The 16,489-nt window shown below is 52.6% G+C and overlaps 1 protein-coding gene across 1 annotated transcript; it reads left to right on the top strand.

Moving 5' to 3' along the window:
• Positions 1–401: 401 nt before the first annotated feature.
• FGF6 (fibroblast growth factor 6) lies at positions 402–11,511 on the top strand. Its single transcript, XM_060113772.1, has 3 exons — positions 402–747; positions 1,927–2,030; positions 11,335–11,511. Exons 1-3 carry the CDS (start codon positions 402–404, stop codon positions 11,509–11,511), a joined length of 627 nt encoding a protein of 208 aa, XP_059969755.1.
• The last annotated feature ends 4,978 nt before the right edge of the window (positions 11,512–16,489 follow it).

The raw sequence follows: 16,489 nt of genomic DNA, 5'->3' as shown, positions 1-16,489 counted from the left end.
CTGGGTGCCGGGGGTCTGGGGAGGCCGCCAGGCCCAGGAGCAGGTTAGTGTTACAGCCCTGGATAAGTGAGCCAGGCCAGCTGACGTCAGGGTGATGAAGGGCGCGGGGCGGGCCAGGCTGCTGAACTATAAAGATAGGTCAAATCAAGCAGAATCAACTCGGGTCGGAGTGAGTGGGCCAGCTAGACCGCGTCCCCAAGCCATGGTCCGTACCGGCCGCGGCTCAGCCTGGGTCCCTCCGCTCCAGACCCGAGTGCCCAAGGCAGGCTTTTGTTTCATGTCAGCAGCCTTCAACTGCCTTCCAAAAATAAGCCCCTGCCGCCATGCGGAGGGGAGGAAAACAAGAAGGGCGGTATTTTTAGGGCCATTAATTCTGACCACGTGCCTGAGAGGCAAGGTGGATGGCCCTGGGACAGAGGCAGCTCATCACTATGTCCCGGAGAGCAGGACGTCTGCAGGGCACGCTACGGGCTCTCATCTTCCTCGGCGTCCTCGTGGGCATGGTGGTGCCCTCTCCCGCGGGCTCCCGCGCCAACAGCACGCTGCTGGCTTCGAGGGGCTGGGGCACCCTGCTGTCCAGGTCTCGGGCTGGGCTGGCTGGAGAGGTTGCTGGCGTGAACTGGGAAAGCGGCTATTTGGTGGGGATCAAGCGGCAGCGGAGGCTCTACTGCAACGTGGGCATCGGCTTCCACCTCCAGGTGCCCCCCGACGGCCGGATCAGCGGCACCCACGAGGAGAACCCCTACAGTGAGTGCCAGTTGCAGCCAGTTGGGAAGCTGGAGGCTGGGGCTCCAGCAGGGATAAAGGATGGAGGGGCCTCGCTCTGGTGCCTGGAGTCCTGTTTTGAAGGGGGAAAGGTTATTCTTATGGACGCCCATAAGCTTAGCCACAGCCCCTGACTCACTTTGACCCTGCCTCGGTGCAGGCTTAAATGCGCTGAGGTCCAAGCATCCTGGTGTCTTCTGCCATCACCCCACAGAGCCCCTGAGGCACTAATTCCTTCAGCATTATGGGCCCAGCCATGACCTTGTAGGACCACAGGGAACCCCCAGCCTGGGGGAGCCATGAAACAAGGGTGGGGAGAACCGGTGAGGATGCTTGGACCAAATTAGACACATGCTGCTTTTTATTTAGCTTTTCTCTTGGAGAGGAAAGGCAAGTCGTCTGCAAAATTTCCAGCTGAAGCACATCCTTCTTTTTATTTCAACTTGCCCCCTCTGTCCTACAAGTTGATGGGTTGCTGCCTAGATGGGCTTTCCCCAGGAGGGGATAGGGCTACAGGATCCAGTGTTTGCAAGATTTTTTTTGTTTGCAAGATTAGATGGGCTAGGGCTTCCCTGGTGGCGCAGTGGTTGAGAGTCCGCCTGCCGATGCAGGGGACACGGGTTCGTGCCCCGGTTCGGGAAGATCTCACATGCCGCGGAGTGGCTGGGCCCGTGAGCCATGGCCACTGAGCCTGTGCGTCCAGAGCCTGTGCTCCGCAACGGGAGAGGCCACAACAGTGAGAGGCCCACGTACCGCAAAAAAAAAAAAAAAAAAAAAAAAAAAGATTAGATGGGCTATTTGTTGAAACACGAGGAGTATACATTGTTAACAAAGCTAATCAGAATTCACTTCCTTTACCCACGTCAAGGATGTGGTGTGATTAAGCCCAGATTCAAAGCTAACTTTAGGTAGATGCCTAAGTGGCCACTGTGAACTCTAACTCTGACGCCAGAACTTTCCCTGCAGAACTGGATTTTTAGCAGGACTGGCCGAGCCTGGCAGCCGATTCCTAAAGTGAGATCAAGGATGGAGGTGATGGAGGGTCTGATTTTCTAGAAGGAGGGGGACGGGCCTAGATGCCCTTGGAGGGTCACCTTTAGGTTGACGTCCTGCTCTGATTTGCACAAGCCTGGGGTAATGCAGCTCCCATTTCTTTGTCAGGCCTGCTGGAGATTTCCACAGTGGAGCGAGGCGTGGTGAGTCTCTTTGGGGTGAAAAGTGCCCTCTTCGTTGCCATGAACAGTAAAGGAAGATTATACACCACGGTGAGTTCATCAGGCCAGGGGAAGCTTCAGGCTGCACGAGGCCTGAAGATTACGCAATTGAAGAAAATAATGCAAAATCTTGAAGAGGGGCGTGAATATTTATCTAGAATGGGTCGGGAGGTTGTGGAAAGCGCTGGTGCGAGTGAAGGGCTTATAGCTTCTTAGATGCACGGTGAGTCAGCCTGTGCGCTGGACCATGTTTTCCCTGATCTCACCCACCAGAGCCTTGTAACGAGACAGAAACCGTAGCTCAGAGGGCTTCTGGGTCCGAGGGAAACCTACGTTCTGGCATAAAGCTGTTGTCCAGGCTTACGGTCAAGTCCTGAGCAGGAGAGGCCCAGAGAAACAGGCCTGTCTTTCAGCCTGGGCACGCTGTTCCCATGGCTCACCCTCCAAGGCCCCCAGCCTGGAGCACAGCAAGAGGAGAAGAAACGAAGCTCTTTTCCTCGCCTTCATCAGTGCGTGGACATTTTACTTTAAGGCTTTAAGTCCTCTGGTCTCTGATCCCAAGAGCTGGAGAAGCATCCTCCCCTAGGGGATATAAGACTCTCTTGGCTGGCCCCAGATCCCACCCCCTGCCTTCTCCCCATCACAGATCATCCCTGGAGGGGGGAGTCAAGGCTAGCACTTTGGCTAACCTCACCAACTTCCATATTTACCAAAATCTCTGATCTCTCTGACCCCCTCATTCCTGGGTCTCTCAGCCCATGATTTGGCAAATTCCAAAATATGGGCTGGGAAAGCACCCCTGTGAAGGCAAAGAAACTGGGTGTTCTTTCGACAGAAATAAGAAGGTTAGAAAGGAAGACCTCTGAGCCATGGTCAAGGAAGAGCAGAGTGGCTATCTACGGGGAGGGTGTGGGGTGCTGTTCTACCTTTGCACGGGGACAGACAGGGTCCGAATGTGAACAGGGGGGTCTGGGATCGGTGCTGGGGTCTGGGGAGGCTGTCCCAACAGACCAGGGCTGTGAAATACCCAAACGGGGTGCTCAGCTGGCCTCGGCCTGTGATCTGCAGGGCTAGCACCTCTCCATTTGGGTTCGTTTACGTGGAGACAAGACGTGCATTAGAATCAGTGGGCCTCTGAAGACAAGCGCTGGAGGGTAGGCAGGCTGGAGCTGGAACTAGGGTCCTAGTCTGTACCACCAAAGGCTCTCCTCCTGCTGACCTACAAGCATCACCTGCCGAGCCCGGAGGCAGGTTTGCACACAGCCCCGATTCACCTGAGACCTGGGAGAGCCAGGGTCCCATCTGCAAAGTGAGGATAAAGGTCAGATGCACCTCTGGGGGTGCTGGAAGATAGTGCTCAGAAAACATCCCCAGGGCACCTGACAAACAGTAGGTGCTCAATACAGGGGAGTCATTTATATTGTCTAAACACTGCCATAGGCTCTGCACCCCTCTTTCCTAGAGGTGGGTCTTGTGGGAGGACCATTTGCATCCACATCACCTTGGTATCTTGTTACATGTCCAGATTTCTGGGGGCCTTCCTCAGAGATGCTTAGTCAGTAGGGCTGGAATGGGGGCCTGCAAATCGGTTTGTTTTTATTGTTTAAGTTTCCCAGGTATTTCTGAGGTGCAGGCAGGCTAGGGACCACCAGGCTACCTGGCCTTCCGAGGGCAAGGAATCCTCCCTGCCCCGGGGTTATACTAGCGCTGAGGGCTGCTGGGAGATGACACAGCCATGCGATTGGGATGCTCAGACGCCCTTTCCACCGCTCTCTGCGTATGTGATGCAGAGGACGAAGCAGCTGGAACCGAGGAGGCCCTGGTGGAGCAAGTACCCATTCTGTGTGGTGGGTGGCCCCAAAGAGCCCCTTCCCTGCAGCCCGCGTACAGCCTGGAATCCCACTCGTTGCAGAGCCAGGAACGGAGGCTGTTGGCTCTGGGATTCTACACAAGGTGAATCTTTTGGAAGGAAGCACAAATTACACCAACCCTTATCTCTGCCACCTTCATTAACAAGCTATTGAGTATTTTTTTCTCCTTATCCGGAAAGAAATTGAACTGTGAGCTGGGGAAAGGGTGCAAAGAGAAGGCCAATGCATCCACTTCCCACTCGAAACCTGGGGTCCCCGTAGGACAAGCCGGGGAGGCTGGGAACAGGGGACCTCACAGCGAGAGTGCTGCGGGTGGATAGAACATTCAAGGAGCGCGAGGAAGGGGGCAACCCTGAAGTGTGGGCTGACCCCTGATGTCGGTGACGCCCCTGACCCCTCACTCCTGGGCAGATGACTTCAAAGGGGGTCCGCAGGGCTCACTAAAGGAGAGGAGTCCCGGAAAATGGGGGCTTCCGTAGGAGAAGCCCCGCCCACGGTCTACACCCCAATCTCCCCCCCACCCACCCACACCCCCCCCCCAGGAGCATCTGGCCCAAAGGCACCTTCTTGGAGGGGGAGATTGCCCTCCCTGGAGCCCCGAGCCCGGGCACCAGGTGCTCCTGGACCACCTATCCACTCCCTGCTACGCCCCCCAGAGGCCATTATCACAGTCTAAAAAAACAATCGCCCCCTGATCCAAAGAGCTGGGAAGACTCCCACTGGGTGATGATTTCATTCACACTATTTCCCTTTAAGCCCCAAGAGCTGCCTCCCCTCCCTGTGGCTCAGCTGTTATGGCTCCTCAGTGAGGTCTCTCCTGGGGGGAGGGGACCCATGCTTGGGGGGATGGAAGGGGGAGCAGGGACAAGGTAGGAAAATGAGAGCCAGAAAACCCACCTAGGTGGCCTCCCGCAGGTCTCCTTCCTTGGAAAGAGGGGTGCAGAGCCTGTGGCAGTGTTTCGACAGTATAAGTAGCTCCACTGTATTGAGCACCTACTGTTTGTCAGACGCCCTGGGGATGCTTTCTGAGCACACTATCCCCCAGCACCCCTGGGAGGTGCATCCGACCTTTATCCTCACCTTGCAGATGTGACCGTGGGTCTCCGGGGTCTCAGGTGAATCAGGTCTGTGTGCAAACCTGCTTCCAGGTTTAGCAGGTGATGCCCCTAGGCCGGCAGCAGAAGCGTACCTGGTGTGCAGACAAGAACCCGGTTTCCAGCTCCTGCCCGCCCAGCCTCCAGCTACTGTCTTACTTCGGGCAAAGTCTCTGACCCGCTCTGGGACCAGACCTCTCTCTGCTCTCTCTGATGTGGACCGAGGCAGGAATCAGTGAGTTCCAGTCTCCTTGATCTTTTTAAAATTAAAAAAAAAAATCAAAGATCTCCACCTGACAGTGGTTCTATGAGAATCCCTGTGCTTTAGAATCAGTTATGCTTCTGAGTGATCTTGGTTTTACGATTATAACTGTGTCTTCATCCTTTTCATCAATAGTACTATGACAACTGGCAAAGCACAGCATTTGTTTCATCCACAGAGGCCGTTGACTGTTACGTAGGACGTTACAATTGGGGAGGGGAGGACCAAGTCTTTCCCTCGCTCAGTTAGCTGCACCCCTCCCCTAGAGGAGAACGGATTCCTGAGGGGATGAGGCAAAGGGTCCCTGGTGTTAGACTATGTGGAAGGGCTGGGAGATGGGACCCCTGAGCAGGGAGGGGCTGGTGCTACAGCGAGGGGCCCGGGGGACCCTGCAGACGGTCTCACAAACAGCTTTGTCTGCAGCCTGCCTGCTTAGATACAGAGCGATACAGGAATGAGAAGCATGATAGGCCTGGTGGAGACATCTTCAAACACTTCTAAATTGCTGGTGCAATTGTGTGTTAGGAACGGGGATTAGAACAGACAGATGTCTTCAGAGCCGGGAGATGTTATTTCTCCATTTCAGCTAAGGACCAAAATGTAGCAGTCAGGGACTGCAGGAGGAAAGGGTCTTAGGACAAGGAGTTTTCTGGTTTTTTCTCACCACCCGCCTCCTTATCCATCCACACCCCTCCCCAGCTCCCATGCACACACACAGCCAGGAGTAACGGGGGCAAGTGGCCCAGGGCAGGCCTAGAAGGAAGAACTTTAAAGATAAAAAGACACTTTCATTAGTCCGGGTGACCTACTGACCAAAGACGAGATGGGATGGATGTCTGGTCCACCGCAGACTCTAAGGGGCATTTCCGCCAGAGGTAACTCAGGCCGAGGGACACCCCTGTGTGTACCCCCCTGCAAAACGCCCTTCTCCACTGCGAGAGCTAAATGCTTTAGAGTTTGGGTCCCCATAAGCCTGATTAGACCTATGTGGAATTTAAGACATTGTCACGCTGGGGCTTGGGACACGGCAGGCCCAGGCAATGTGATCTGGGGGAATTATTTTCATTTGTTCAAGTAATAATATACGGTAGCTGCTTTTATTAATGTGTCGTTCACTTGGCTTTTCTCAGCAGAGCTCAGGAGCCAACATTCCTGAGTCATGAGACTCAGCGCAGGGGCACGAATGGAGAGGTGAATCGAGGGGCTGGTCCTGATGCCAGCTTGAGCATCCGTGTGGGCAGTGGAGCATCGGGCTGCAGGGAGCAGTTCAGGGCCATGGTCTTGGCCTCGCCCCCAGCCGCATGGCCACCTGAATACCAAGGATGGGGTGGAGAGGGGTGCAGGGAGGAGCGGGCAAGGACGAGGTAGAGAGGCTTCCAAAGCAAACTTCACCCATTTCTCCTTTCTCACTTTAGATGGACACAGAATTCGGGGGAAGGCTAGGGACGTGAGGTAGGCTAGGGGAAAGAAACAGAGGTCAGCAACTTTTTGAAAATTTGGGGTTGGGGGTTGAATAATCAAAATCTGATGATCAGAGAACGAAGCACAGTGCATATGCAACCACTGTCTTGCACATTTAAACAAATGTGTTTTAGGAGACCCAGACCTTAGCAAAGGCTGGATTCTTCAACTGGACACATTCTAGATCAGAGGATCGGGGCAAATGCCCTGAGTTTCTGGCCCCAATCGCTCAATTCCTCCCCCTCCCCCCCACCGCTCCCCCCAGGTCCTCCACCCCAAGATCTGCACTCCTCTCTAGAGTTTACAAACCACACGTGAAACCTCTCCCTTGACCACCATCCAGATCAGAAATGAAGTCTCCTGGAAACTGGTGGGCAGGGTGCTTTCCAGGGTCATAAACAGTTAGAACAGAGGGGAGAGCAGGGGGTGGACGGGGGGAGGGACAGGACCCGGGGGAGAGAATGGACCAGTCTCTGATGCAAAGGTTCTCTCACTCCATTTTCTGGCCCATCTTCTATCCTGAATTCCCTTCCCATTTTCAATAATCTATTAACATGACGAGGTAATACATGGACGTGGTTTAAGGGGGGAAATGTGCAGAAGAATATACCACGGAAATGAGGTCTCACTCTCACTGTTGTCTTGAAGCCACCCAGACCCTCCCCAGAGCAGCCACTGTTACCAGGCCCTGTGTACCTACCATCCCAGGAAGTCCCAATGTCCCCGTGCATGTTCTCACACTGGCATCATTTTTTAAAAGCACGCAAACTGGAGCAAACTATCCTCACAATTTGAATCTTGCTTCTTCACTGAACAATATGCCTTGGAGACCATTTCAAATCAGTGCAGAAGGAGGTTCTATTTTTTATGGCTGAGAGTGTTCCATTGGGTGGCTCTCCCATCACTGAGCTAACCACTGCCCTCCTGATGGACACTTAGGTTGTTTTTGGTCTCTCACTATTACAAATGATGCTGCGGTACATGACTTTTGTACATGAGTGGGAGTGAACCAGTAAGATAAATTCCTAGAAGTGGAATTACTATCCAAAGCTGTAGTTATTATTTTATTCTAATAAATATTGTAAAATTTCTCTTTAGAGAGGTTATAACAATATACACACCAACAGACAACAAATGAGAATTCCTAGTCCCCATGCCCTCATCAATGAAAGGCTATTGTCAAACAGTGTTCTTTTTGCAACCTGACAATTAAAAATGTGATCACACAGTTATGGTTTATGTTTCTCTGTTAGGCACATGTTCTTGTGTTTAAATGCTTTTTGTATTTCCTTTTCTGTGAAATGTCTGTTCATAAACGTCCATTTTTCAGTGAGTTCAGGGTTCTGGATATAGTAGCAAAATTCAATCTATTGCGAAATATATTACAAAATATAATGCATTGTAAATATTTTTTATCCGGTTTGCTATTTATATTTTTATTTTGTTTAAGGTGATTATTTTTTTCCAAGCAGAAGTCTAATTTATTCATCTTGGTTTTTTAAATGCCTTCTAGTTTTTTGTGTTCTACTTAGAAAGATCTTTCTGACTTATTTTAAGGTTCTTTTCTCTTTCTCTCTCTTATTTATTTATTTATTTACTTACTTACTTACTTATTGCTGTGCCCACGCGTCTTTTGGTTTCTCAGTTTCCCCACCAGAGATTGAACCCAGGCCTTGGCAATGAAAGCCTGGAATCCTAACTACTAGGCCACCAGGGAACTTCCCTTAAGGTTCTCTTTTTAACATTTAAATCTTTGTTCCTTTTGGAATTTATTTTAGTGTTAGGAATAAAATCATACATCAAACTTTATTATTATTACTATTATGATGATGATTATTAAAGATAGCATCCGGTTCTTCCAACACCACGTTTTAGCCAGTGATTGGAAATGCCACTTGTATTTTATATTCATTTCAGATCCACCTTTATTTTATGTTCGTGCTTGGATTTACTTCTGGACTGTATTTTGTTAGTTGATCCACACCAGACTATTAATACATGTAACATTATTTCTACTCAACTTTTACCATTGATCCCAACTTTATTTTTCCCTTGTGCTGTTGCTCCAGAGTTTTGCCCATCGACAGCCTTAGGTCCTGTGGCTACCCCGAGCCCCCATGTCCAGAGAGGCCCCAGGGGTGTGGGGCCGGAACCCAGTCAGCTCTGTGCCCTCCTCCCCCAGGCTCACCTCCTACTGCCACTCAGGCAGTAAATGCAGGACTTAGAAGCTAAATTGTTCTGCGACCCACAGCAAGTTTTACAGGAATGATGATTCCGGGTAAAACAAAGATTTTTAGTGCTTTTAATTTAAACTAATTCATGAATCAATTGGAGAAGCATCATTATGGCAATACAAATTATTTTTTATTTTACTGTGTGCCAGGCATTATACCAAGGACTCTCCATGCATTATTTCAATGAATGCTCCCTCCAGTGCTAGGACGGAATTATTCTTACTGTTCCCATTTTACAGATGAGGAAGCTGAGACTTAGGAGGTAAAATCATTTGCCAAGTTCACACAGCTATGTAAGAGGTGAATCGTCACATGCTCTTTGCCTATTTTGAGGAGTTTTTGTTTTCCTACTTTGGGACATTCCTTTCTTCATTCTACAAGTGAGCACCCATAACAAGGGAGATGAAAACCTGTGAAAACAGAACTTCCTAGCGTGGTCTTCAGAAGCCAGTTGATGTGGCTGGTGGAAGCTCGCAGGGTCATCTCAAGCAAATGAACATCACAGGAAGGTACTCTGTACACAGTAACCCAGGGGCGTGAGAGGGAAAGGGGGGATGCGTTCATTCAGCTGGGGCAGAAGGGACCAGCGACTGGTACCCGACGTGTTTCCTAAACAACGCCGCCTGTCCCTTGCCAGCCCTCGCTGCATCAAAGAGAAGCCACCCCTGCAGGGGCATCCATGGGTGGCTGTGCCGTTCCAATTAGAGCATCATTCATTCAGCATCATGTGCTCCACAGGACACAGTCCTTGTCTCAGGGAGCCAGGAGTCCCCTGGGATGGTGCACTGTTTTCTGTGCTACTGGACTGGTCCACTCAGAGCCCTGAGGAGCTGGCTCATCATCCTCCGTTCATAACAGGAAGAGGCTCTCGTCCACCCTACGGCTGACAAGGCCAGGTGCTCATAGTATGACTCCTTTTAAGAAGGTCAGGCGATACCCCTAGCACAGCCGCTTAGCCACTGAGTGGGTTTTTTATAGCCGATGGCCTCAGTCGGCAGGAAGCCGTCGGGTGTTATGCTCAGCTCTATCTCTGTTTCGTTCTACATTTCTTTAATGACTAGGTCCCAGGCCGCCTGGCTCCCAGGGAGCGACCCCCATCGGAAGCCCAGAAACCCCTCCAGCCAGGGGCAGTGAGCCGGGTGGGCTTGGGAGGCAGTGGCTCTCTTTTCTAGGAATAAAGGAAGACTTGGGTGATTTATTGGGGATGAACTTGTTGATGTGTGACAGGAAGCCTGGCCCTCATTTTCTGAACAGGTGGTCCTCACGCGACACGCTCCGGAGGAGGTGATTCATCACCGGCCCCCCGACTCCTTGGCACTGCTGGTCACAGAGGGAAGCAGGTTCTTCTCCCCATAAAAGTTACTGCTTCTCGCCATCTCTGTCCCTGCTGTTCCCTGGCGACCTGTGGCTGCCTAGGAGGCACTGGGCATATTGTTCAGTGAAGAAGCAAGATTCAAATTGTGTGGATAGTTTGCTCCAGTGTGTGTGCTTTTAAAAAATGATGCCAGGGCCTCCCTGGTGGCGCAAGTGGTTGAGAGTCCGCCTGCCGATGCAGGGGATACGGGTTCGTGCCCCGGTCTGGGAGGATCCCATATGCCGCGGGGCGGCTGGGCCTGTGGGCCATGGCCGCTGAGCCTGCGCGTCCGGAGCCTGTGCTCCGCAACGGGAGAGGCCACAACAGTGAGAGGCCCGCATACCGCAAAAAAAAAAAAAAAAAAAAAAAAAAAAAAAATGATGCCAGTGCCCGCCTCTTCTGGGCTCAAAGTCAAAACCGAGAATGGGCCCCTTTAAGGGGCAGCAAACTTGGACCTTAAACTGGGAAAGACAGGGTGAGGGAACACAAGTGGAGAGACCGTTACCACATTAAACAGATGCACTGGGAAGGACTTAGAAAGCCACCCATCTCACCCTCCACTCACCGCCCCCCGCCCCCCGCCAATGCTCCGCAACCATGTGGGTGCAGAAAAGGGAATCAGGCTGGGAGGGGAGGCGCCTGCCCCAAGGTCACACAACTAGAGCCACCAAGCAAACCCCAGCTCTCTATCCTGCTGCACTAGGCCCTCTAGTAGTGGACTTGAAAAAACAGCTTCTTTTATCCTTCCCTGGTCCTTTCTCTGAATAAACCGTCATCCCTGTTCTTGGTAGAAAGTGTCCGGGATTGGCAGTCGGGAGAACCCCCAGCCCCTATGTGACACAGGCTGTCCACCCACATCCTCGGGCCTGGGCTTCCTCATCATGAAGGAGGGAAGGTGAGGGGGGACCATGAGAGCTCTGAAGGCTCCCCTGTTCTCGGCTTTCATGTTGCTGCTCACCCAGGATGGCCCAGAGCTCCTGGAGGCTGTCTGACATGGGAAAGCGAGGGGCCCACGGCAGACGTGCCTGCTGGGCCTCATTTATCACTGATGCTCTGCCGTTTGTCCATGTCTTTCACAGCCCAGCTTCCAAGAGGAGTGCAAATTCAGAGAGACCCTCCTGCCCAACAATTACAACGCCTATGAGTCAGACCTGTACCGAGGCACCTACATCGCGCTGAGCAAATACGGACGGGTAAAGCGGGGCAGCAAGGTGTCCCCAGTCATGACCGTCACTCACTTCCTCCCCAGGATATAAGGACCCTGAAGGAAGGCTCACAGGTGGAAAGCAGCGTCTTTTCTGTTGGAATTTTGCACAAGTGAACAATTCCCCCCTCCTCCCATGCCCCCCTATTCGGGCTCCTTTTGTGCTTCGGGGGAGCTGAGTCGGTTCCCTTGGCCACCGGACCCCATGACATGTGACCCAGGCAAGTGAGGGGTTGCAGCCGGCATCCTAGAATGACAATGGATCCCATGCTCTGGCCTCACCTGAGGAAAGACGGTCCAGAGACACTTGGGGGATGGGACCTTGGACACAGGAAAAAGCAGGGAGGAAGCATGTGTGTGTGCTGATGTACATCTATACATCTTGGTATATATCGTCAGAACCAAGGCATCTCGGAACAGCAGGGTTCTTCCTCCCGGGGTCATCGCTTCAGGAATCTGCCTGCAGGAATGTCACCTGTCAACCCAGCAGGATTGACACGTGCTCCCATTCTGCCTCTTTCCAATCACCTTTCCATTCAGAGGCCACTAACAGCGTGGGTTGCCTGGAGGTGGGGCAGCAGCTGTCCTCTAAGTGCAGGGAGGGCAGGGTGACAGGCAGTAAGATTTAGTTGCTGACCAGAAAGTGTGGGCAGGTACTCCGGGCATCCTGCGTGTGAGGGCTCTGGGGACACTGGGACACATTGTCAGGGAGGCTGGGGGAGAAGGGATCCCCCTCTTGGAGGAAAGGGTAGAGCAGCGTCTCTGGCAGCGGGGGGAAACCTGCTCGAAGCAGCGGGAGAGACTGAGTGTTCTAGGGAGAGCCTGTCTGCCTGGAAGTCAGTGCTGTGCATAGCTCGAGAACAAGCTGGGGCCAGGCTGCCTGCCCATAACCTTTCCTCACGTTGAACCGGGTCTTATTTTAACCTCAGATGACAGGGATCCTAATAATGGCAACCTCTTTGGCGGGGGGTGAGGGGGTACAAAATAGGCCACGAAGGAAGTAGAGAGGCTTTGGACTACAGATGCTAATTCCTCTCCGGCAACGTCCAGGAAACTCACCCAAGTTCTCATCTGATACTCTCACTTCCTTCTCGGACGTCCTCTGCCACATGCGCTGGTGCCTGGATGCAGCGGAATCGGGCATCGTGACCTCCGGAGTTTGCCCCCTCTGACCCCCCTACAGTAGGAGAGGAGTGATAATCCCGTGAAACGGAGCAACCAAGCTGAAGCAGCTCCTTGCCGTACGATGCCTCCTTGCCTCCTGTCCTTTGAGAGTATTTAAAGAAGAGGTGCCCCAAGCGACTATAAATGTTGTCCTCCTGGAGCCTTCAGATGCCTGAGCCATTGGAACGTTCCTAAACCTGAAACCAGAGAGACCCATATCAGAGCACAGATATTTTCAGTGTCCGTGGACTGTGGCTTTGCAGAATGAGCTGACACCCTCTGCGGCTCTCGGGGGCCCCAGCCTGCGAGACAAGCCCTCATCTGCTGCAAATACCTTCGCCTTTGATATATCTCTCTATTTGCAGAGGTGACCATCTATAGATTGACCTGAGATGAGCTGAGGATAGAGGTTGGAGATCCAAGGAAGAGACACCCTACTGGCTGCCTCCTCCTCTGCCTGGCAAATATCAGGGCAGGTACACGCTGGGGGAGGAAGAAAAGACTGCACCAAGGGGGGCGAAGATGGAACAGACACTAAGAGCTCAGGACGAGAGTGGTCGAACCTTGGATAGAAACAGGACCGAGTTGTGGTCTTGGTCAAGCCGAAGGGGGAGAAAATTGGTCCATCTTGACTGTTCAGAATATTTCAAGTGTAGGTCTGCTTGGAGGCAGGGGACAAAGCTGATTGTTTTTCAGGAGGTCTTGCCCTGAGTAACTGGTCTTTTAACAGGGTACCTCGGAAACGGATGCCCTCAGGACCTGAGCTGCATGTCAATTCCAGATGAGACGTGGTGGGCGTGTAGGAGGGCTGGGTGGACGGATGGACCGTGATCTGGAGAGAAGAGAGTCACAGGTCCCAAACCATTTGTCCCTTTCTTCCCAGATCTTGAGCTCCCTTGCAGGAGAAGACTCTTCTAAAGAGAGTCGAGAGCCTTCGGATGGTTAGATCTTTCCTGCAACTCCCTAAAGGCTTATAAAAGTGCCCAAATCCTGACCAGGAGTTTCCCCAAATGTCCACTCCCATCTCTCATGCTGGGAGTGAGAATGAGAAGCTCTGAAATCCCAGGACCAGCCAGGCTCGATACCCCTCGCTCTAGCACATGGGTTGTCTAAGGCTGGCATCGCTGTGGGCAGCTGGGCGTCTGTTCTCACTGGTACCAGGGCCCGTGCTGTACTAGTGGTTCCATACTTTGAAGATCACCTCTCGAGTTAGGGATGCGTCACTGACTCCTTCAAATCCTTCCCATCCAAAGGAATTCTCCCAAGGGCTTTCTCTTTGACCTGTGAGTGACTTAGACTTAGGAAAAGTCAATCCCCATCCGCAGAAGTGGGTTACGGGGCGGGAACAGAGTGAGATCAGCACAGGTGTGCAGAATCCTCTCCTAGCTGATCCCCGTCTGAGTTCTGAGCTCACCTGTCAGCCCCATCGGATCCAAAAGGCTGCAGGACAGGTGGCAGAAGCAGGAGAACAGGGGTGTCCCCGCCTTCCTGCTGAGGATGTTCTAGGAATGACTCGGGTCCTCCCTCCCTCCCCCAGATCCTGAGCTTTGACCCTGGGTCATAGAGTTTTGTAGATAACGGGCCTCTCTTCCCTCCTGAACCTTCTCTAGCAGCTCCATGCAAACGTGGGGCTCCAGGAGCCCAGAGGCGGCCTTATTCCCTCTTCAAGAGCAAACGATGAAGAAGGGAGCAACACCTGTGCACCCCTTGGAGATGGCTTCCCAGCTGGGACGAGGTTAGCTCAGGACAAACTGGGGGCCCAGGACCACACAGAATCTGCACCCTCCTCGCGGGGCCGTGGAGAGAGCTCGGAGGAAACCAGAAAATGCCCTGCTAGTTCCTGCTGTTGACTACAGTGACCATTTGCTGCCTTCCAAGCCCTTCCCTCTCCGCTTCCCAGATGGGTTTGCACCTCCCTGGGAAAGCAGCTTATAGCTTTGTGATGGATACCCTGCGGTTCTCCTTCACAGCCTCCCCTCCGCCCCCATGTCCCCTGCACCTCCTGCACACATACCCCAAGCCCCTGCTCAGAGCCGTTCTATGGCTTAAGAAAAAGGGGATTTTCTCCTGTCTTCCATCCAGGCTGTAAACCTCTCTCCTTTAGATGCACTGCTTTCTCCCCAGGCCTGGAATTCTCTCCCAGCCCCGTCCAACCCGGGACAGCTGGGATTCTCCTGCCCAGGCTGGCTCTGGTCCTCTCTTGTCCAGGCCCTCGGATCTTTCACATTCTGATCCTACAAGAGTCCTGGGGGAGGAAGGAAACACAAAAGGCCGTGAGCTGTCGGTCTCCTTCTCCCCGGGGTTGGATGTTCATTGCCTCGGCCCACTTTGGACCACAGCCACTGGTACAAACCAAATGCATCTGGCCTCCAAGATACCAGGATGTCCTCTCTGCCCTCCCTTTCCTTTTTTGCCCCTTTTCAGTGGACACAAGCTAGAAAACTCCTACATATTTCTATCCCAATGTTTTCCCCCAAGGGCTCTGGGTCTGTTGCCACTGAGGAGGTATTCTCTGCCACCCGCCACTCATGCACCTGTGAAGTGGGTCTCTAATACTTGCCCCCCACCTCTCCTCCCAGCAAGAACCCAGCCACTCATTCTGCTACCTCCCAGGAAAACTCCAAACTTCCGGTCAGGGCCGGAAGAATAGCTAGAAACACTTCAACCTGCGCTTGCCCCTCAGCTGGTGTTTGCTCTTCCCAGGACAGGAGGGAGGGGTAATTATGCCCAGAGCATCCCGAATCTAGTCCATCCTGCGGAAAGCTAACACAGTCCCATGTTTGGATACCTCATGAACTACCAAAATTCCACCATCTGGACAGCTGCATCTTCACGCGGGTTTCCCTTTCTGAAAATCCATCAGTACCTCAGACTGGGTCCCCGGGCAGAGCCGTCCTCAAGCTTGTGTCTAGTGGGTAGGAAAACTCAGACTTTGTTGTCATGTGTTTGTAAGATGTGATGCTTCTATTTTTTTAATATGTATGTGCTATGCACAAACCATATCCTGTTCCAGCAAAAAAGGAAAAGATCTTTTTATACGTTCCTCTAAACTGTTTGACTCCACCCCTCCTATTAAAACCGACGACGAATCTCTGGGTTGTGGTTGCTTCTCATCTGGATTCTTTTTCACCCCTCAAGGAGGCAGGCAAGTTGGAAACAGAGAGCATGATGGCATGGTGCTGTGGATGTTTAAGGCCAGAACTCACATGGGTCACTTCAGCCAGCTGCCGTATTTTACAAAAGGGGAGTTTGGCCCAGAAGAGAGGAGGGAGATACCGTCGACCATAGTGGGGCAGGAGCCCTGTTCCACCTTGTCAGAGCCGGTTAGGCACATTTCTGTGACTATCACGTTATTCACGCATCCACTTATTCACCCGTCAAGGAACAGTTCTGGAGCACCCGTCTCTGTGCGGCATTGCGCTAGGTTTGGGGGTGTGTGAGTGAGCAAGGCAGAGACAGTCCTCCGTCCCCTCACGAACTCGCATTAAAAAATAAAAATCACCCATGAGTGTGTTAAAGTGTAGATTCCCAAGCCACACTCGCAGAGTCCAGGCCTGGGTGGGCTCAGGAATCTACCTTTGTGACACACAACCCAGGCCACCCTGACGTTGCAAAGCCCTGGTCTAGTAGGATGACTGGACTCGTAGGGAAAATAAAATCTTTTCATAGGTTAAAAGAAGAAGGCCAGGGCTTCCCTGGTGGCGCAGTGGTCGAGAGTCTGCCTGCCGATACAGGGGACACGGGTTCGTGCCCCGGTCCGGGAAGATCCCATATGCCGCGGAGCGACTGGGCCCGTGAGCCATGGCCGCTGAGCCTGCATGTCCGCAGCCTGTGCTCCGCAACGGGAGAGGCCACAGCAGTGAGAG

The sequence above is a fragment of the Mesoplodon densirostris genome, chromosome 11 (genome assembly GCF_025265405.1).
Source record: "Mesoplodon densirostris isolate mMesDen1 chromosome 11, mMesDen1 primary haplotype, whole genome shotgun sequence".
NCBI classification, from domain to species: domain Eukaryota; kingdom Metazoa; phylum Chordata; class Mammalia; order Artiodactyla; family Ziphiidae; genus Mesoplodon; species Mesoplodon densirostris.
Note: the sequence above shows the minus strand (reverse complement) of the source record. Positions and strands in the feature narration are given on the sequence as shown.